Source organism: Heptranchias perlo, chromosome 34 (assembly GCF_035084215.1).
Source record: "Heptranchias perlo isolate sHepPer1 chromosome 34, sHepPer1.hap1, whole genome shotgun sequence".
Lineage (NCBI taxonomy): Eukaryota > Metazoa > Chordata > Chondrichthyes > Hexanchiformes > Hexanchidae > Heptranchias > Heptranchias perlo.
In genome coordinates, this window is record NC_090358.1 from 27,973,512 (window position 1) to 27,993,607 (window position 20,096).

The following is a 20,096-nucleotide window of genomic DNA, read 5'->3' on the forward strand; positions in this document are numbered from 1 at the left end:
GTAGCCAAGTGGTTAAGGTAGTCGGCTACATCCCAGAGATTGTGAATTTAAATCCCACCATGGAAAATTAAAAATTGAATTCAACAAATCTGGTAATTTGTAAACTAGTACCATAAAAGCTGCAGGATTGCTATAAAAACCCAACTGGTTCACTGATGCCCTCAGGGAAGGGAACCTGACACTCCTGCCTGGTCTGGGCCTACATGTGACTCCACTCCCACACATTGAGATTGACTCTTAATGCCCTCAGGACAAGTAAGGATGGGCAATAATTGCTGCCTTGCTGGCGTTGCCTACATCCCAAAAATCCCCCACTTTGCGCACTAGCTGTTAATCCTCAGTGAGAGAACAGCTAGCAGTCTGATTAAACATTGATTGGATCCCAATTTATGGTGGTTTCCATTTTTTTTTCTTGAAATGTATTTTGAAGTTGCCATGATGGAAATCCATTGGTTGTTCCTGAATCCAGTGCTTTTGAACAATGTGTCTTAAGGCTAGGGGAGATTTTCCTGGGAGTGAGCCCAAGTACGTTGGACCCCCCGAGTACAGCTATTACTGGAGAATTGGACAATTCCGTGCGGACGTTTGTAAAGGAACCCCCCCAATTTTCCAACATTCGCCATGGCCAGTGCACAGACCTAAGAAAATTCCTTCCTTAAGAAAACCATCTCAATAGATGATATGGTCAACACATGGCTGTAACCAGAGGGGGTCACTCTCCCCTGCGGTTATATCCAGTGTAAGGTGTTACTGGTGGGAGTTTGTTACTGACATCCAGCACCGTTTGTGCTACTGTCAGCTGACTATCAACAATGTGGCCAATTGGTGAAGACATTTAGAAATGGGACGGGTAGGTTACTGGGTTATTGGGGAACCTTAACACTAGCAGTGTATGTCGGAAATTTGGGCAAAGGCTGCCCACAAGGGTTGGAAATTCATAGGCAGCTCACACCAGAGTTTCCAATGCGCCCTGTCATTGGGCAAAACTTTTCATCGGCAACTGGGACTGGTAAAATGACCCTGTAATAAACTGAAAGATGTGCAGCTACTAATTGTAATGACCAATGACGCGCAGTATTTAGAACAGTGAGAGGAAACAGCTGTCCAGTGTAGGCATTTCTCACTTTCTCCATGTAATTTGATATCCTATGACTGGCAGAGCTCAGAATCAGCCTTATAATGTTACCACCCCATCTCCGACTCGCACTCCCAGCTCACCAGGCTCCACATTGAACGTTCACAGTAAATTACCCAGCTTTCAAGAGAACAGCGTCCACGACACCACACAACCCTGCCCCGGCAACCTCTGCAAGACATGCCAGATCATCGACACAGATACCACCATCATACGAGAGGACACCACCCACCAGGTGCATGGTTCATACTCCTGTGACTCGGCCAACGTTGTCTACCTCATACGTTGCAGGAAAGGATGCCCCGGAGCATGGTACATTGGCGAGTCCATGCAGACACTGCGACAACGGATGAACGGACACCGCGCAACAATCGCCAGACAGGAGGGTTCCCTCCCAGTCGGGGAACACTTCAGCAGTCAAGGACATTCAGCCACCGATGTTTGGGTAAGCGTTCTCCAAGGCGGCCTTCGAGACACACGACAACGCAAAATCGTCGAGCAGAAATTGATAGCCAAGTTCCGCACCCATGAGGATGGCCTCAACCAGGATCTTGGGTTCATGTCACGCTACACGTAACCCCACCAGCGAAGAGTTATCTGTTTTTAATACAACTGGTCATTCTCTCTCTTTCTCTTCCTTTCGGATGTTTCTCTCTCTCTCTCTGTCTTTGGGTTCGGACCGTTTGTATATTCAGTAGTCCTGTATGTACTGTCTCTCTGTCTGATTGCCTTGACAACGGGCAGTTGGAAAGATTATCTGTAATCACCAGGCATTGTTCCCTGACTATATATACGGTAGCCTTCAAGGAATTCCACACTCACCTGACGAAGGAGAAAGCCTCCGAAAGCTTGTGATTTTCAAATAAAGCTGATGGACTATAACCTGGTGTTGTAAGATTCCTTACATTTGTCCAGGAACTTTGTTCATGCGTGGTGATTAGATGGAGTGTTGATTAGAGAGGGACATTCCAGCCTGGATGTGGGGCAAGGAAAGGGAAAAATTGGAGAGACGTGACTCATTTCAAAGGGATGGTTTGTCGCTACAAACTGATAGCAACAGTGGAGGCATGGGGTTAAAACCATGGCCTCAGGACTGAGCTGCCGCTGTTGGTGGGTGCACCTCCTTCCAGGGTATCTTTAGGGCTAACAATAGGAAAATCAATGGGCTCTTGTTTATTCGTCAACAGTTAAACTATGATATTTAGGAAGTACAACCTACAATCTTTATATCTGAAAATCTTACACTGGTTTTCTGCTTGCCATTGCTTGTGATGCCAGGATGGAATGGGCAACCTGGACCCAATAAACTGAGGGAGGAATTGCCATTGGCGGGTGTGCCAGATTTTCAACTGGCCTGCAAAATCTGCGAGAGCTTCATTTGAATATTACAGTGAATAGCAAGGAGCTGGAAATCAGTGCAGGCGTGATTCTCAATTTCTGATGGGGATCGATTAGGTGAATGGGCAAAACTGTGGCAAATGGAATTCAATGTAGACAAATGTGAGGTCATCCACTTTGGATCAAAAAAGGATAGAACAGGGTACTTTCTAAATGGTAAAAAAAAGTTAAAAACAGTGGATGTCCAAAGGGACTTAGGGGTTCAGGTACATAGATCATTGAAGTGTCATGAACAGGTGCAGAAAATAATCAATAAGTCTAATGGAATGCTGGCCTTTATATCTAGAGGACTGGAGTACAAGGGGGCAGAAGTTATGCTGCAGCTATACAAAACCCTGGTTAGACCGCACCTGGAGTACTGTGAGCAGTTCTGGGCACCGCACCTTCGGAAGGACATATTGGCCTTGGAGGGAGTGCAGCGTAGGTTTACTAGAATGATATCCGGACTTCAAGGGTTAAGTTACGAGGAGAGATCTCTAGAGTTTCGAAGGTTAAGGGGTGATCCGATCGAAGTTTATAAGATATTAAGGGGAACAGATAGGGTGGATAGAGAGAAACTATTTCCGCTGGTTGGGGATTTTAGGAGTAGGGGGCACAGTCTAAAAATTAGAGCCAGACCTTTCAGGAGCGAGATTAGAAAACATTTCTACACACAAAGGGTGGTAGAAGTTTGTAACTCTCTTCCGCAAACGGCAATTGATACTAGCTCAACTGCTAAATTTAAATCTGAGATAGATAGCTTTTTGGCAACCAAAGGGATATGGGCCAAAGGCAGGTATATGGAGTTAGATCACAGATCAGCCACGATCTTATCAAATGGCGGAGCAGGCACGAGGGGCTGAATGGCCTACTCCTGTTCCTATGTTCCTATGGAATGCGCTGTGCCTTCAGACTACCCGTATATAAAGGCCCCTCAGGGGCAGGCATGTCCTGATCTGACTGGAAGGCTGTGGTTGAAGGGGAACCAGCTGTATTTATATTAGGAGCGTGTGTGAAAGTTTACTTTATCTTTGGATTCTTGGGAGCTGGATTTTTCAGTGTTTGTTTCTTTTTTGGCCATTTGTTCATTTTTGGAGGTTTTTGCTGCAGACAGTCAGCTGCAAGATTTATCGCTACTACAATCCAAATTCTGGATACAGGAATTCCAAGGGGCATTCCTCTTATGTTGTATTATTTGGAAGAGGAAGATAATGATGAAAGGAGGGTTGTGAGGCAGGTTTGAATGCACCTTTACCCACCCTAACACATTGGCCTGGTCACACCTAGCTGAGTGATCTGAGGAAAGTTGTCTTTCCAAGGACAGACGTGTGGCGTCTGCTCCACTCCAATCCACAATCAGCACCACAGCGATGTCACTGCAACTGGCTGCCAATACTGATAATCAACAAAATTATTAATTTCTCTTATTTGGGGAACGGAGTGAAGTCTTGGTGTGAAGAATATTTTGCTATTATCATTGTTAAATTGTTAATAAAATTCTGAACCTATAACATCATTTAAAAGAGAAAAAAACCCAGAAAATGCTGGAAACACTTAGCTGGTCAGGCAACATCTGTGGAGAAACTGATTTATTGGCCAGATTTTGCTGCCAAAATAATAGCGAATTTAATGCGTTTGCCATAATTAATGTGCAAATCGTCCAGCAACTTGTGGCAAGGACCAGATGCCCCATGAATTGCGAGTCGCCACAAGGTGGTGGATGATTTATGCCACTCCGCTGTTAGCCTCGCAAAAACGGCAGCTCGCCCTCAACCTCCCCGCGAGTTTCAAGAAATTGCTGCATTTGCGCCGTAATTACCAATTAAAATCGGCGTTGACAGTTAGGGCTAGTACTTAATGAGGAGATTTATGTGCCTGCAATGCCACTCAACCTCTCCAGCCCAGAAAGAGAACAATTGAAACTGTGGAGTCTCATTCCTACAGGTAGTAAATTGTCCCGAGAGATTTTTAAAATTTAAAATTTTGAATCTTTTAATTTTTTTTCTTAATTTTCATTTCTGTCTCTTTTTTTCTCTCCCTTAATCCAATCTTTCTTTCCCTCTCTTTATTTCTCTCTCTGTATCTAATTCGACTCTAATTTACCCAATTTCATTCTCCGTCATTCCTCTGTTTCTTTCTCTCTCCTTAAAGCTCATTGTTTAAGGTCCCAGTATCCCTGTTGCCCTCGCTGCTCTGTAATCAGCTTGCACTTTCAGCAACTTACAGGGCAAAAAGATTTCGTGCTGAAGGGTGAGGGAAAAATTCGAACCAACGGCGTAAGCTGCGAGATGCCCCGCTCCTGCAAATTCTGGGCCAATGTTTCGAGTGTGGAACCTTCGTCAAAAAGTGTTCAGCAAGTCGTGTTTGGGTTTCAGATTTCCTGCATCTGTTGTTTTTTGCTCTTTGTTTACACTGTTTGAGTCATTGCTCCGTCTCCGCCAGGACGAGTTGATGTTTCGAGAATTGACCTCTAATCAAAGGTCAATCCTCGAAACATCAACTCCTCTGCACTCTCCACGGACACTGCCTGACCCACTGAGTGTTTCCCAGCATTTTCTGTTTTTTGTTTCAAATTTCCAACATCTACAGTATATTTTTGCTGTATGTTTGTATCATTTAAACAGGAACTGGACAAGTATAGGGAAAGGGCAGGGGAATGGGATGAGTCGATGGCCTAGATATTCCAGCTCCTGGAAACGCAGATTTCCTATGGACTTGTGGTAAGGCCGTGGGAGGGGTGGGAGGAATTTGGAGTTGCCCCAAATCTGCTGGGTCACTGTCCCATCTCAATTACCCATAGGCGGGGGTTGAGTGCATTTTCTGCCCACCTCACGTATGACTAAGAAATATTTTGGTATGTTTTGGGGACTGTTTCCATGATAAGAACATAAGATAAGAACATAAGAACATAAGAAATAGGAGCAGGAGTAGGCCAATCGGCCCCTCGAGCCTGCTCCGCCATTCAATAAAATTCATGTCCAATTTCCTGCCCGCTCCCCGTAACCCCTAATTCCCTTTACTTCTAGGAAACTGTCTATTTCTGTTTTAAATTTATTTAATGATGTAGCTTCCACAGCTTCCTGGGGCAGCAAATTCCACAGACCTACTACCCTCTGAGTGAAGAAGTTTCTCCTCATCTCAGTTTTGAAAGAGCAGCCCCTTGTTCTAAGATTATGCCCCCTAGTTCTAGTTTCACCCATCCTTGGGAACATCCTTACCGCATCCACCCGATCAAGCCCCTTCACAATCTTATATGTTTCAATAAGATCGCCTCACATTCTTCTGAACTCCAATGAGTAGAGTCCCAATCTACTCAACCTCTCCTCATATGTCCACCCCCTCATCCCCGGGATTAGCCGAGTGAACCTTCTTTGTACTGCCTCGAGAGCAAGTATGTCTTTTCTTAAGTATGGAGACCAAAACTGTATGCAGTATTCCAGGTGCGGTCTCACCCTTTGGAATTTTGCTCGTTACATCTCACTTCCATCCAGCGGAAACTCTGCTGAGAACAGGTGCAGATTCCGTTGTGGGTCAGCGGAAGGCCCGAGGTTGTGATTTTGCAAAGTTAGTTAATCCCAGAGGGACTCCAGAGGGATTGAATACGTCCAATAGCTGGGAAAAAATTCCCTGCAGAGGTTAAAAAAAATATTTACAGCACGGTAAAGGTCTAAGGCTCCTCGGGTCGCCAACACATGACCTCCTGCCTTCAACTGCCCCAATTCCACCCCCTGCCATTGGTCACCTGACACGTCCATCGTCACCATACACCCCTTCCCACCCAATTGGAAAGTGAATAGACTCTTCATTTCCCAAATGGATGATTCTGTTGGTCAAACAGCCTTTTTTTTCCTCGACTCCAATAATTTTTATAACCAATAAACAAAAGTATTCAAAGGAAATGAAAAAAGCATGCAATATTTTTTCGTTCCCCTATGATTTTTCTCCCGGGTGTTGCTCCCAGCAGTGTCCTGCAGATTAATCGTCAATTCGTGGAGACTCCGGGCCAATCCTGGAGAGTTGGCAACCCTAAGGGCTCTGCCTCTCGTGAGCGGTCGTGTGCCACTTTGAGATTCCGGTGGGACAGTAGGGCAAGCACCTCTGTCACACTTCCACACTTCTGTTACGGGTCACCTGCCTCGATTATTCAGGTGATCCAGTCCCCTCGATTTGGGATGGGGTCTTAGCGAGGCCTAAGTAGCTGCTCTGTCGCACTTTCATCGCCTCCCAAGGGTTGGCAGAATTTTAAAGGCCAACAGCTGTGGTTGAAGAGCTAGCACTGGCACAGGCGTGATGGGCCAAATGGCCACCTTTTGTGCTGTAATTTCCGTGATTCTATGACAAAGCCGTTGAGTTCTGAATATTGGAACTTTGTGAAGGCAACATCAGGGGTGATGGAGGCCGAACTTTCACTGCCAAATCAGCACTATTCTGAAGCTTGACTGACACATTTGCCAGGACATCACTGCAATGCCGTAGAGAAGCACTGAGGTTACAGGAAGAGGCCGTTTGGCTCATGGTGCAGGTGCCAGTGTTGGCTTTTCATGTATGTCCAAAAACACTTGAACTTCATTGAGCAATAAGTTGAAACCCCTGATTTGAAACATCCAAATATTTAGCTGATCGTAAAATGGAGTGGAAGAGCTGGCAACAGATCAGGCCTTACTCTGTAATTAGAAACCACTCAGCCTTCCAAGGGGTTTGTCATGTACTGTACAGTCAGCAGCAAGCGAGCTATCTTGTTAACAAACCTTAGCAATTATGTTGTTAAATGGCATCATTATTTAAGCAAAGGAAAATATAATTTATTCCATCCCTTCTATATCTGTTCTCTATTTATCCAAGAATAATTTGTTCATTTTGACAACACAGATTTGAGAATTTTTAAACAGAGAAGAGTAGAAGAAATTTTCTGTCTCTGCACTGCTGGCAATGAGAAGAGACAGAGAGCGAGACAGAGAGAGACACAGAGACAGGGAGAGAAACAGAGAGCGAGACAGAGAGAGACACAGAGAGAAACAGAGGGCGAGACAGAGAGGGACACAGAGACAGGGACAGAAACAGAGAGCGAGACAGAGAGAGACACAGAGAGAAACAGAGGGCGAGACAGAGAGGGACACAGAGACAGGGAGAGAAACAGAGAGCGAGACAGAGAGAGACACAGAGAGAAACAGAGGGCGAGACAGAGAGGGACACAGAGACAGGGAGAGAAACAGAGAGCGAGACAGAGAGAGACACAGAGACAGGGAGAGAAACAGAGAGCGAGACAGAGAGAGACACAGAGAGAAACAGAGAGAGAGACAGAGAGAGACACAGAGACAGAGAGAGAAACAGAGACCTGGGAGTGTTTCCCCCAGTGTGGGAAACAGTCCCAGTTTGCTCTAAAATCCCACCCCTCCTCACATAATCCCTTAATCAGGTCAGTTAATGACCTGAAATACCTAAATAAATACTCTCAAGTGGCATCCCGCTGGCTTTAATTGCCTACGGGATTCCCACCAGCGGGGGCTGCGCGCGCACGCCGGCGCGTCAGCGGGGAACCCGGAAGTGCGCTGGTTCAGGGCGGTCTCCGGTCCCGCTCCGGGATTCTCCGATTTTCGGAGCCCCCCCGCCAGGAACGCACCCGATAGCGGGTGCTAAAATGACGCCCATTATTCCTGCTGAGGGACTGGGAGAAAAAAATTGTTCAGTGAAGAAAAAGGGAGAGAGAGCAGAGTGTGATGAGCAGCAGAAGGTTATCACAAACCCAGAGGTGGCAAGTCTTACTACCCCCTCATTTCCAACACCTTCTACGGGTTCCCTTCCAGGTATTTCCAGGGCTTCCCCCTTATGTGGCACGAAAGATCCCATGTTAGGAGGGCCTCTGCCTGTCCGTGTTCATTCCCTGCTGTTATGGGTTGACTTTTACTGCAGAGTACAAGAAGTGAGAAGTTCCTATTGCCATGATAATACCAATGATACCAGAGTGTTAGTGTGCAGCCTATAGTGCCTGTCATGACATGTAAGGACCTGAGTGAAGAGAACACTTCCAGGTGAAGGCTGAGAGTTCAAAGTGCACCTGCATAATGGACATGCATAGTAAGCACTTAAAGAACTTTCAGAGACTGTCGGCAAGAAGCTCCCGGAAGTGTCACACACACTAAACACTGCATTAAACGAAGGTAGTGCAGCTTTCCCCTCCATTGGGTGATCAACAACAACAACTTGCATTTATATATCACCTTTAACGTAGTAAAAACATCCCCATGCACTTCACAGGAGCGTTATCAGACTAAATTTGACACCGAGCCACATAGATATTAGGACAGGTGACCAAAAGCTAGGTTTTAAGGAGCGACTTAAAGGGGGAGACGTGGAGAGATTTAGGGAGGGAATTCCAGAGCTTAGGGCCCAGGCAGCTGAAGGCACGGCCGCCAATGGTGGGGATGCGCAAGAGGCCAGAATTAGAGGAACACAGAGATCTCGGAGGGTTCATAGAATCATAAAAAATTAACGGCACAGAAGGAGGCCATTTGGCCCATCGTGTCCGTGCTGGCTGAGAAACGAGCCACCCAGCCTAATCCCACTTTCCCGCATTTGGTCCGTAGCCCTGTAGGTTACGGCTCTTCAGGTGCACATCCAGGTACTTTTTAAATGAGTTGAGGGTTTCTGCCTCTACCACCCTTTCAGGTTGTGAGTTCCAGACCCCCACCACCCTCTGGGTGAAATTTTTTTTTCCTCAGCTCCCCTCTAATCCTTCTACCAATCACTTTAAATCAATGCCCCCTGGTTATTGGCCCCTCCACTAAGGGAAATAGGTCCTTCCTATCCACTCTATCTAGGCCCCTCATAATTTTGTACACCTCAATCAAATCACCCCTCAGCCTCCTCTGGTCCAAGGAAAACATGGGTTGTAGGGCTGGAGGAGGTTACAGAGATAGGGAGGGGCGAGGCCATGGAGGGATCTTGAAAACAAGGATGAGAATTTTAAAATTGAGACATTAAAATCAAGTATGGTCATTGGACTTTCCCTGCATTACCTCCAATTATTCATAGGAGATGAAGTCACCTTTTGCTTTTGCTTTTGTTTCAGGATCTTTGGGGGTGTTCACAAGCCACCTGGTCACAGATCTGAGGTTAGACTCAGCCTGAGGTCGTGACTTAGATTGACAGGTGCTTCTGAAACTTTTTGAGAAGAGGGCAGGGTCATTGATTGGCTAGAGTCCTCTGTGTTGGACAGCTTGAGGCAACAACAAATTATATTTCCAGTCTTCAGTCAGCAGTCAGAGAGTGAATCTCAGAGCCAGTAGATGGGACTTTGGCGTAAACGTCTCATCCGAAAGACAGTACCTCCGACAGTGCAGCACTCCCTCAGTACTGACCCTCCGACAGTGCAGCACTCCCTCAGTACTGACCCTCCGACAGTGCAGCATTCCCTCAGTACTGCACTGAAGTGTCAGCCTAGATTATGTGCTCAAGTCTCTGGAGTGGGACTTGAACCCACAACCTACTGACAAGAACCAGAGGACATGACCTGCGTTTGAAGGGGGAAAATTCAAAACTAATCTGTGGAAACAACGGGCTCGATTTTAGCGTCGGGTTTCCTGCGGGTTTCCAGCGGGGGGGCCCCGAAAATCCCGATATCCAGTCACGTGACCAGATCGCGCCGAGATCCCGGCCACTTCCGGGTGCCGCGCTGACGTCAGCGCGGTGGGAATCTCGCAGGCAATTAAAGCCAGCGGGGTTCCACTTGAGTGTATTTACCTTGCTCGTTGAGGTCGTTAAATGAGCTGAAGCAGCTGTCAAAACAGGAAGTGTGGGATTTTAGCTTCAAGGCAGTGAGTTTCACACACTGGGGGAAACAGTCTCCCTTCAACCGGTCGTGTTCCAGCCAGCAGCCTGTGGCAGCTGCCAAGGTGCACTCCACAGCGGGTGGGAGAGCCCTCACCCACGCAGGAGGCCACCGCGTCACGTAGGGCAACCCCTGCCCTCCACCACCCCCCGCCAAGCTAGAGGACAGACCGACGTGAAACCGCATCCCCAGTGCGAGGAACTAACTACCTACCCTGCACAACCCCTCAGACCAACACCTGCCAGATGGGTGGTGCGTTGACATCCTCGGAGGACGAACAGCATGACCAGCCCCAGCAGCCTCGCAGTCCACGCCGTCCACCTCTGACATGTGGAGCTCCACAACAGAGTGCTGTGACACATCCACCTGTACAGCAGGAGGGCTACCACAGAGAGAGACGCGTCGCAGAGGGCACTACCCTCCGCACAGGGTCCACAGACCGAGGCGCAGCTCCCCGGACCTCTCTGAGCAGCAGTGCATACGGAGGCGCAGATTCACTCGACATGTAGTCATGGAGATCTGCAGGCTCTTTCATGCCGAGCTGCTCCTGGCTGGCCCCAGCACCATCTGCTTACCTGTCGCTGCCAAAGTCACCACTGCCCTCCACAACTTCTCCTCCGCATCCTTCCAGGGTGCAGCCGGCTACACCGCCGATGTCTCTCAGTCGTCTGCGCGGAAGAGCCCTGCAAATACACCTGCACCTACTCTGCAGTAACACAATGGGTGGCATCAGTGGTGGGTCCTCATAGTGATACCCAGGAGCGGGCATTATTGGACACAACAGACAGGATTCGCGGAGACATGGCAGTGGTGGTGCCAATATAATGTGTGATGTTTGTTGCTCTGAAATTCAATATAGGTAACACCCATGACAAACTCTCAGACATCCTTGTGCATCCCCTTCATGCTCACGACACGTTTGCCGTACGCTGCCTACTGCACATATGCGATGCATGCCCTGTGGCTGCAGCACAGGTGGTGGCAGGTTGAGTGAGGCTGGCCGTGAGAGAGATGCACGAGAGGGTGAGTATGGGATAGAGCCATGAGATTGTATGAGGATTGGGTTGCGTGTTAGTGGCGGGATGAGTACTGGCGAGGTGAGTAGGTGCAGGTAAGATGAGGATGGGGTTTGAGTGGGTATGAGGGGTGATGTGACAGAGTAGTGTTGGCGGTGCTGAAGGAGATGTGGGGTGGGGGCAGTGTTGTGGCAGACGGAGTGTAGGGGAAAGACTACGTGTTCTCATTGTGGCTGACCTACTGAGGTCATTGGAGCGCCTCCTGCACTGTATGCAGGTGGGCGATATGTTGGTGGTGCAGGTGGCCCCCTCTGCCACCTCGAGCCAGGCCTTCTTGGTGGCAGAGGCAGGCCGCTTCCTCCCGCCCGCCGGGTGGAAGATCTCTGTCCTCCCCCTCCTCCTCACCCCATCTGATGATACCTGGGGTGAGGCATCATTAAACTGGGAGCAGCCTTCCCCCTGGGCTGCTCCATGCTGTAATTTGTTCCATTGGTTGCAGCATCTGTCAGTGGAGGACTGCCCCTTTAAGTAGAGAGCCTCCAGCTGACAGATCGCACTGCGCATGCGCAGCCTGCCCGATGCGCAGACCAGAAGCGCGGACCCCGGAGGAGCAGGTAAGTGATTCCAATTAGTGGATTGCCTGCTACGATCGCGCGGGCAACCCACTAATTTCACCGGGTGCGGAGGCCACGCACCCGAAACCCAACCCGCCGGAAACCCGCAGGCCTGCTAAAATCAGGCCCAATATCTCAGTGAGCGAGTGTTCAATCAATGGAACAGGTTCCCTAGGGAGACAGTGGAAGCAGAAAGTGTTGATTCATTCAAATGCAAATTAAATATATTTCTTTCACTAAATAAGATTTTAGGATACAGTATATGAGTAATATGAGACATAACGTGTGGTAAGTGTAACAGGCTTGGGAGGAACAGGTGACTTTGGACCTATGGTCCCCAAAGCTCTCCCCCACTGGGGGTTTTCCTCACCTCATGTCTGGGTCTGTTGTACACTCATTGATCGAGGTTGATTGTACGATTAGTCAACAACTCCATTATCGTTGTATCGTACGATACCAGGGTGGTAGAAGATGAACTAGATGGACCTTGGTCTTTTTTCATCCACCAATTCCTATGTTTCCCCCTTGAAAATGATCCACATAAGGGCAGAACAAAAATTCAAACTCGCATAGACAATTAAAGCAGCGGGGACTCTTTACTGATGAAAATAAATTTAATATGAAATGTTCTGCAAAATGTTCTTCCGCTAACGGGGGGACTGGCTGCCCGGGTTCAATAGCCTTCTTATAATTTCTCATGCATTTTGTGCATTCTTTCTCTGACACAAGAAAACCATAAATATACTGTAGGTCATCGATACAGTACGTGTGTTAGCAAAACTGCCAAAACAACATTTCATTTTGTAAATAAAAAGCTAGTCGTGTTGAATATATCTCCGTATCACATTACGATAATAACGAGCACCTTTCTGACAAAGATTATTGTTCCAATAGGCTAGCACCATGTAGAATATAGTGGCAGTCACTTGTGCAACTAACATTTAACAGTACAACTGGAATAGTACATCGCCTACTGTGTAAAACTGAAATAAAACAAGTATGATTGCAGTAAAAATAGCACCACTAAAATAAACACCAAAAAAAACCTTGCAGCTTACAAGCTCTGCCACACACAGAACCAGAATAACCTTTTCACTACTGACCCGTAACGGGGTGTGCTAAATGCATGTTTAGTGGTTAAGTGGAACCACAGATCAAGAGAAGGATCCGTATATTGTCTTCGAAGAGCTGTGCTAAGTGTGAAACCTCAGCAGCTTGATAAGCGGAGGGGCCCGTGAGACACCTGCTCACCCACTTCTTTACCAGCTTCTTTGGGTAGGTTTTGTAATTGGCCGTTCCTGGTACAACTCCCTGATGCGTGCTCCCGACGAGCAAAGCTCAGTGCCAGGAGTGTGCAATCAGAAAATTTACCTTCTTATTTTTACCTTATGTTAATTCAAACAAATTTAAAAAAAGAATTAAAACCACAGTGAAAAGTATGCGCTGGCCATAAAAAAAATGGGCGTCTAGGGGTGGCTGTGGGATGGGGGAGGGAGATGCTGTATGCTGGAGTACTTTTAATGAAGCCTGTGAGCAGACGTAAAGCTGTTTTTCAGATTTTTTTGTTGATTTCTGTTTCCTTGTTTCCTGTTGGCACTTAGTTGCTCAGAGGATTTGTGCCAAGGTTCTGGCACTTCCATTATTTTGGAATGTCCACAATGGCACAAGGGGGTTGCCCAATGGGAATTTTTTTTGGAGGAAGAAGAGGGGAGCAATACTGATATCAGCCTGGCCAGGCTGCAGCAGAAGCAGACTGTGCGCACCCACTGGTACCCTTACATCCACATTTACAGGCCGCGGCACACCTACTTGGATCTGTCTGTTGATATTCCGAATTACCACGGAGGCAGTGTTGGAACTGTGCCACCTGCTGCAAGGACAGCTGCAGCTAACATGCAGCAGAGGGCTGGCACTGCCAGTGGCAGGATGGGGCAGCTCTGCCTCCTTCCACACTGTCCTGTGGAAAGGCTGCTCAGTAGTAGCAAACAGAGCCAACTTATAGGGGAGTCCAAAGCTAGGGGTCATATATATAAGATAGTCACTAATAAATCCAATAAGGAATTCAGGGGAAACTTCTTTATCCAGAGAGTGGTTAAAACGTCGAATTTGCTGCCACAAGGAGTAGTTGAGGCGAATAGCATAGATGCATTTAAGGAAAAGCTAAATAAACACATGAGGGAGAAAAGCATAGAAGGATATGCTGATAGGGTCAGGTGAAGAGTGGGAGGAGGCTCATGTGGAGCATAAACACTGGCATAGACTTCCTTATTATCGCCATGCAGCATCACCTCCACTCTGCCAGGCATAAGGCAGTGTTGTACCACTCCATCCTTTAGTCACAGAGTCAGCCTCTTGCTTCCTGGGGAATGGTTGTGCACAACACTTGAAATGGTACCTCCCAGAAGACTGATGAGCTTGCTGGATGGGCCTTGCTAGAAACGCGTGTTAAAGTGAGAAGCACAATCACCTTCACCTTGCTTCCAAGAGCAGGATGTTTCTTCCTCATTTTCAACGAGGTTCAAGGGAACTGGGCAACTGCATCGACTCACGTGATTGTGTTGCCCAGATAACTCCCTTGTGCCATTGTGAATAACTAGGTAACTGTCCCGTCCATAATTCACCATAATTTCCACTTTTATGGTGGACAGCATCCTTTTAAAAGCTGCTCCGCACCAAATTTTTTGAATCCTAACCAAATGCGCTGCAGGCCAAGCTCCCCTGTAGCCCATTCAAAATAGGGGGTGGAGCTTATATTGGAAAACTGAGCCTAGTCCACCCCTGTGCTATGGTATTGGCGTGTCTAAGACTTGAACCTCTGTGCAGTGAAGCTTTGAACCAGCACATGCCTGCATGTCAGAGTCAGTTACTTCAATGTATCCCACGCACATATATGCAGAAAGTGACATCTACGAGAAGTACATCTGTGACAGTTTCTACATTTCACTGATGCTCATGTGCGATTCAGGGGCATAACATTTCACCAGGGAGGGTAGGAGTGACCAGCAGGGTTAAGACCAGTGGGAAAATGGTAATATTGACATGACTATTTTTACATGCCAAAGGGGCCCATTTCTCTTGGTCTGTGCCCATTTGGTGGGAAGGCTGCCCAATTGGTACATTTCTAGGCCATTATATGTTGGTTAATTTCCCCCTCCCCAAAATCCTGGTGGGGTCAGTATTCCAATTGATGTTATATGTGAGAGGCGGCCAAGGTTTCACTGATTAACATGCAGGGGCAGAGCCAGCTCGCACCAGTCATGTGCTTGTTGGCAGTAACCCAGAGCACAAAAGAGGAAAATTGGGCATCCGGCTGGTAGCATTCCAAGTCTACACCCTCGTACAGCAAGGTGCCCAATCATTGTACACCCCAAGTAGTTCACAGCCTCAGTGCTCAAAAAGATGGGAAAACTGAACAGAGTAGTTTACTGCTGTGAGGAGGTAGAAATCCAAGTTGCCTCTAGCAGTGACACTGCTCCTGATCACTACCAGCGTGTAAACCGTGCCCAAGATGTCCTTTGCCTGCTTCTCTCAAGGATTGTGGTCCTGTTATGTCACTTACAAGATTCATGCTACAATTTGCACAGGAAGGTTAGCCTAGAACCTGGAACAGTGGTGAAAAGGTTAAACAGCACCATTCAAATTTGCCTTTGCATTGCTAAAAACTGTAAATACTTTTGTTGCTATAAATGAAGTTATCAAGTCGCAAAATTCTTCCTGAAGCAAGTGGTTTGATCGATACTCTGGATGCAGAGACTTCTTGTTACATTATTCATATATTCCAGAACTACGAGAGTGAAAACAAACAGTGGATTGAGATTCGAAACACATCTCCACCTAGACTGTGCGTTGAAGTTGATGATTCTCCAGCTCCTTCATTTTCCTTTGGCTTCTTCTGGAAATAGTTCAAGTCCATAATATTAACTCCACAAAAACATGCAGTGAGAGACTATAAACAACTTTTTGTTTTGTTAAAAGGAGGCTGCTGTTTAAGCTTTTTTTTTCACTGATTAAAGTCAGGCTGCTGATGTTGTAGTGAGTGATAGGTAAGTGCAGAACCCACAGAATATTCACAGGCAGTGCTTCTCGGAAAGGTCGCTGGTTTGGCTTCTGACCCTCTAACAGCAGTTTCTGCAGCACAATCCAAAACAGCAGGGGTCATTTGCAGAGTGTGGGTAGCAATGGTGTGGAGCCCACATCATATCCAAGCACCGTTCTCTTCCAGTTTACATACCGTTCAGCCCCCAATTCTGAGACGCAGAGAAGTCCTCTTAAATGATCTCACGCTGCAGTGTAACCTGCGATTAGCTGCCGTGGTGCAGCTTGTTTGCGTAGAAGTCTCTGCAGGTCTGGCAGCAGCGCTGGTACCATCGCATGTCCTGGCACAGGTTCTTCTCGCGGATCACCCTGCAATACACCGTCCACTGATCTCCCGTGCACTTGTACGTTAGGGCAGCTGGCAGATCAACGCAGAATGTTAGAAAAAGTTCTTTACGGGCACCAATAAAGCACAATCTCTAACTTCACCAAACTGTCCCATAGTGAACACCACCTCAACTCCATTTACCCGCCTTTGCTCCATATTCCTTGATACCCTTACCTGGTATTAATCTGTCGATCTCAGTCTTGAAAGTTTCAATTGACCCCCAGTGTCCACAGCTTTTGGGGGAGAGAGTTCCAGTTTTCCACTATCCTTTGTGTGAAAAAGTGCTTCCTGATTTCCCTGCTAAACGACCTAGCTCTAATTTTAAGATTATGTCCCTTGTGCATGATTCCCCCACCGGAGGAAATAGCTTTTCTTCCCTATCGAATCCTTTTATCATTTTAAACATCTCAATCAGATCATCCCACAACCTTCTAAACTCAAGGGAACACAAACCCAAGTTTATGCAACCTGTCCTCATAATTTAACCCTTTAAGCCCCGGTAGCATTTTGGTAAATTTTGCATGTGCATATCGGGAAATTGTGCAACCCCCAGCCCCTGATTATCTGACCATTAATCTTAAATCAGGGGCTGAGGTGCAATTTCCTGATATGTGCTCTCGATGTGTGCAGGGTCCAGTGAAGTGGAAGCTCTCCCTTTGTATCTTTTATCTTTTTTTAGCCTCTTCTTTTCGTTTGTGCTACAAACAGTTAGTTCCCTGAGTGAGATTGTAGATTGGTGACCTGCTTCTGGCTTTGCTGACAACACTGTAAATGGGAATGGCAGGAGAGTGAGCCTCTGATTTTCCAAGGCTGACACTCCAGTGCAGTACTGAGGGAGTGCTGCACTGTTGGAGGTGCCGTCTTTCGGATGAGACCTACACTCTCAGGTGGACCTAAAAGATCACATGGCACTATTCGAAGAGCAGGGGAGTTCTCCCCGGTGTCCTGGCCAATATTTATCCCTCAACCAACATCCCTAAAACAGATTATCTGGTCATTATCACATTGCTGTTTGTGGGATCTTGCTGTGTGCGACTTGGCTGCCATGCTTCCTACATTATAACAGTGACTACACTTCAAAAGTACTTCATTGGCTGTAAAGCACTTTGGGACATCCTGAGGTTGTGAAAGGTGCTGTATAAATGCAAGTTCTTTCTTTCCCTCCTTCTCTGCTTGGCCTCCTCTCTGACGAACGAATTAATTCTGTTTTCACACTAACCTCCCCACATAGCAGCATCATTTGTGAAGCAGCAGAGTGGGGTGACGATAAGAACATAAGAAATAGGAGCAGGAGTAGGCCATACGGCCCCTCGATCCTGCTCTGCTATTCAATAGGATCATGGCTGATCTTTGGCCTCAACTCCTCTTTCCCGCCTGATCCCCATATCACTTGATTCCCCTACAGTCCAAAAATCTATCTATCTCAGTCTTGAACATATTCAATGACTGAGCATCCACAGCCCTCTAGGGTAGAGAATTCTAAAGATTCACAACCCTCTGAGTGAAGAAATTCCTCTTCATCTCAGTCTTAAATGATCGATCCCTTATCCTGAGACTATGCTCCCTAGTTCTAGACTCGCCAGCCAGGGGAAACAACCTCTCAGCATCTACCCCGTCAAGTCCCCTCAGAATCTTATATGCTTAAATGAGATCACCTCTCATTCTTCTAAAATCCAGAAAGTATAGGCCCATTCTACTCAACCTCTCCTCATAGGCAAACCCTCTCATCCCAGGAATTAATCCAGTGAACCTTTGTTGCACCACCTCTAAGGCAAGTATATCCTTCCTTAGATAAGGAGACCAAAACTATGTGCAGTACTCCAGGTGAGGTCTCACCAAGACCCTGTACAACTGAAGTAAGACTTCCTTACTCTTGTACTCCAATCCCCTTGCAATAAAGGCAAACATGCCATTTGCTTTCCTAATTGCCTGCTGTACTTGCATGCTAACTTTTTGTGTTTCTTGTATGAGGACACACAAGTCCCTCTGGACACCAACATTTAATGGTTTCTCACCATTTAAAAAATATTTTGTTTTTCTATTCTTCCTACCAAAGTGAATAACCTCACATTTCCCCACATTATACTCCATCTGCCACCTTCTTGCCCACTCACTTAACCTGACTATATCCCTTTGTAGACTCTTTTTGTCCTCCTCACAGCTTACTTTCCTGCCTAGCTTTGTATCGTCAGCAAACTTGGTTACATTACACTCGGTCCCTTCGTCTAAGTCGTTAATATGGATTGTAAATAGCTGAGGCCCAAGCACTGATCCTTGCGGCACCCCACTAGTTACAGCCTGCCAACCTGAAAATGACCCGTTTATCCCTACTATATGTTTTCTGTCCATTAACCAATCCTCTATCCATGCTAATATATTACCCCCAACCCCATGAGCACTTATCTTGCGTAACAACCTTTTATGCGGCATCTTATCGAATGCCTTTTGAAAATCCAAATATACTACACCCATTGGTTCCCCTTTATCTACCCTGGAGTTACATCCTCAAAGAACTCTAATAAATTTGTTAAACACGATTTCCCTTTCATAAAACCATGTTGACTCCACCTAATCATATTATGATGTTCTAAGTGCCCTGCTACAACTTCCTTAACAATGGATTCCAGGATTTTCCCGATGACTGATGTCAGGCTAACTGGTCTGTCGTTCCGTTTTCTCTCTCCCTCCTTTCTTGAATAGCGGGGTTACATTTGCTACCTTCCAATCCACAGGGACCGTTCTAGAATCGAGGGAATTTTGGAAGATCACAACCAATGCATCCACTATCTCTGCAGCCACCTCTTTTAGAACCCTAGGATGTAGGCCATCAGGTCCAGGGGACTTATCGACTTTTAGTCCCATTAGTTTATCCAGTACTTTTTCTTTACTGATATTAATTGTTTTAAGTTCCTCACTCTCATTAGCCCCTTGGTTCCCCACTATTTCTGGTATGCTTTTTGTGTCTTTTAATGTGAAGACAGATACAAAATATTTGTTTAATGTCTCTGCCATTCCCTGATTCCCCATTATAATTTCTCCTGTCTCAGCCTCTAAGGGACCCACATTTACTTTTGCTACTCTCTTCCTTTTTACATTCATGTAGAAGCTCTTACAATCTGTTTTTATATTTCTTGCTAATTTACTTTCATATTCTATTTTCTCTCTTTTAATCAATTTTTTGGTTGTCCTTTGCTGGTTTCTAAAACTCTCCCAATCCTCAGGCTTATTACTCTTCTTCGCAACATTATAGGCCTCTTCTTTTAACCTAATATTATCATTAACTTCTTTAGTTAGTCACCCCCCCCCCCGTCTATCCTGCAGCGACCGTCGGAAAGCTCAGACAGTTCTGACCAGGGCACTGCATCACTGTTTTTATTCCTTGCTTAATAAGCCATTTATTTCAGATATTCTGTTTATTACTGTAGTGAAATATATTCACTGCCATCAGTCGGGTTGTGCTGTGCTTATTGTAATGCGTTTGGTTCGAACCTGTGTGGGAGCTGGTGTGAGATTAGACCCACAAACGCAAAGGCATTTGGGCAAATTAAAGTTCTGTTGGAGTCCTAGCTCAGCGTGATATTACATTGCACTGAACAGCAGTTACAGAAATAACACCAGCTGTATTTCTGTACCATTCTGACAAATCGCCCCCACTTTAATGTAATCCGCCCAGCCAGAATAAGTTTGGGACGGACGTCCGATT

At 46.5% G+C, this 20,096-nt stretch overlaps 1 protein-coding gene across 1 annotated transcript in view; it reads right to left on the minus strand.

Annotated features, from left to right (window-relative positions):
• Positions 1-12,601: 12,601 nt before the first annotated feature.
• adamts17 (ADAM metallopeptidase with thrombospondin type 1 motif, 17) overlaps positions 12,602-20,096 on the minus strand; it is a 547,852-nt gene continuing 540,357 nt past the window's right edge. The window contains exon 23 of the mRNA XM_067971641.1: positions 12,602-16,423. Coding sequence (XP_067827742.1) covers positions 16,272-16,423 — 152 coding nt within the window. The 3' untranslated portion in view covers positions 12,602-16,271. The remainder of the gene's footprint in view (positions 16,424-20,096) is intronic.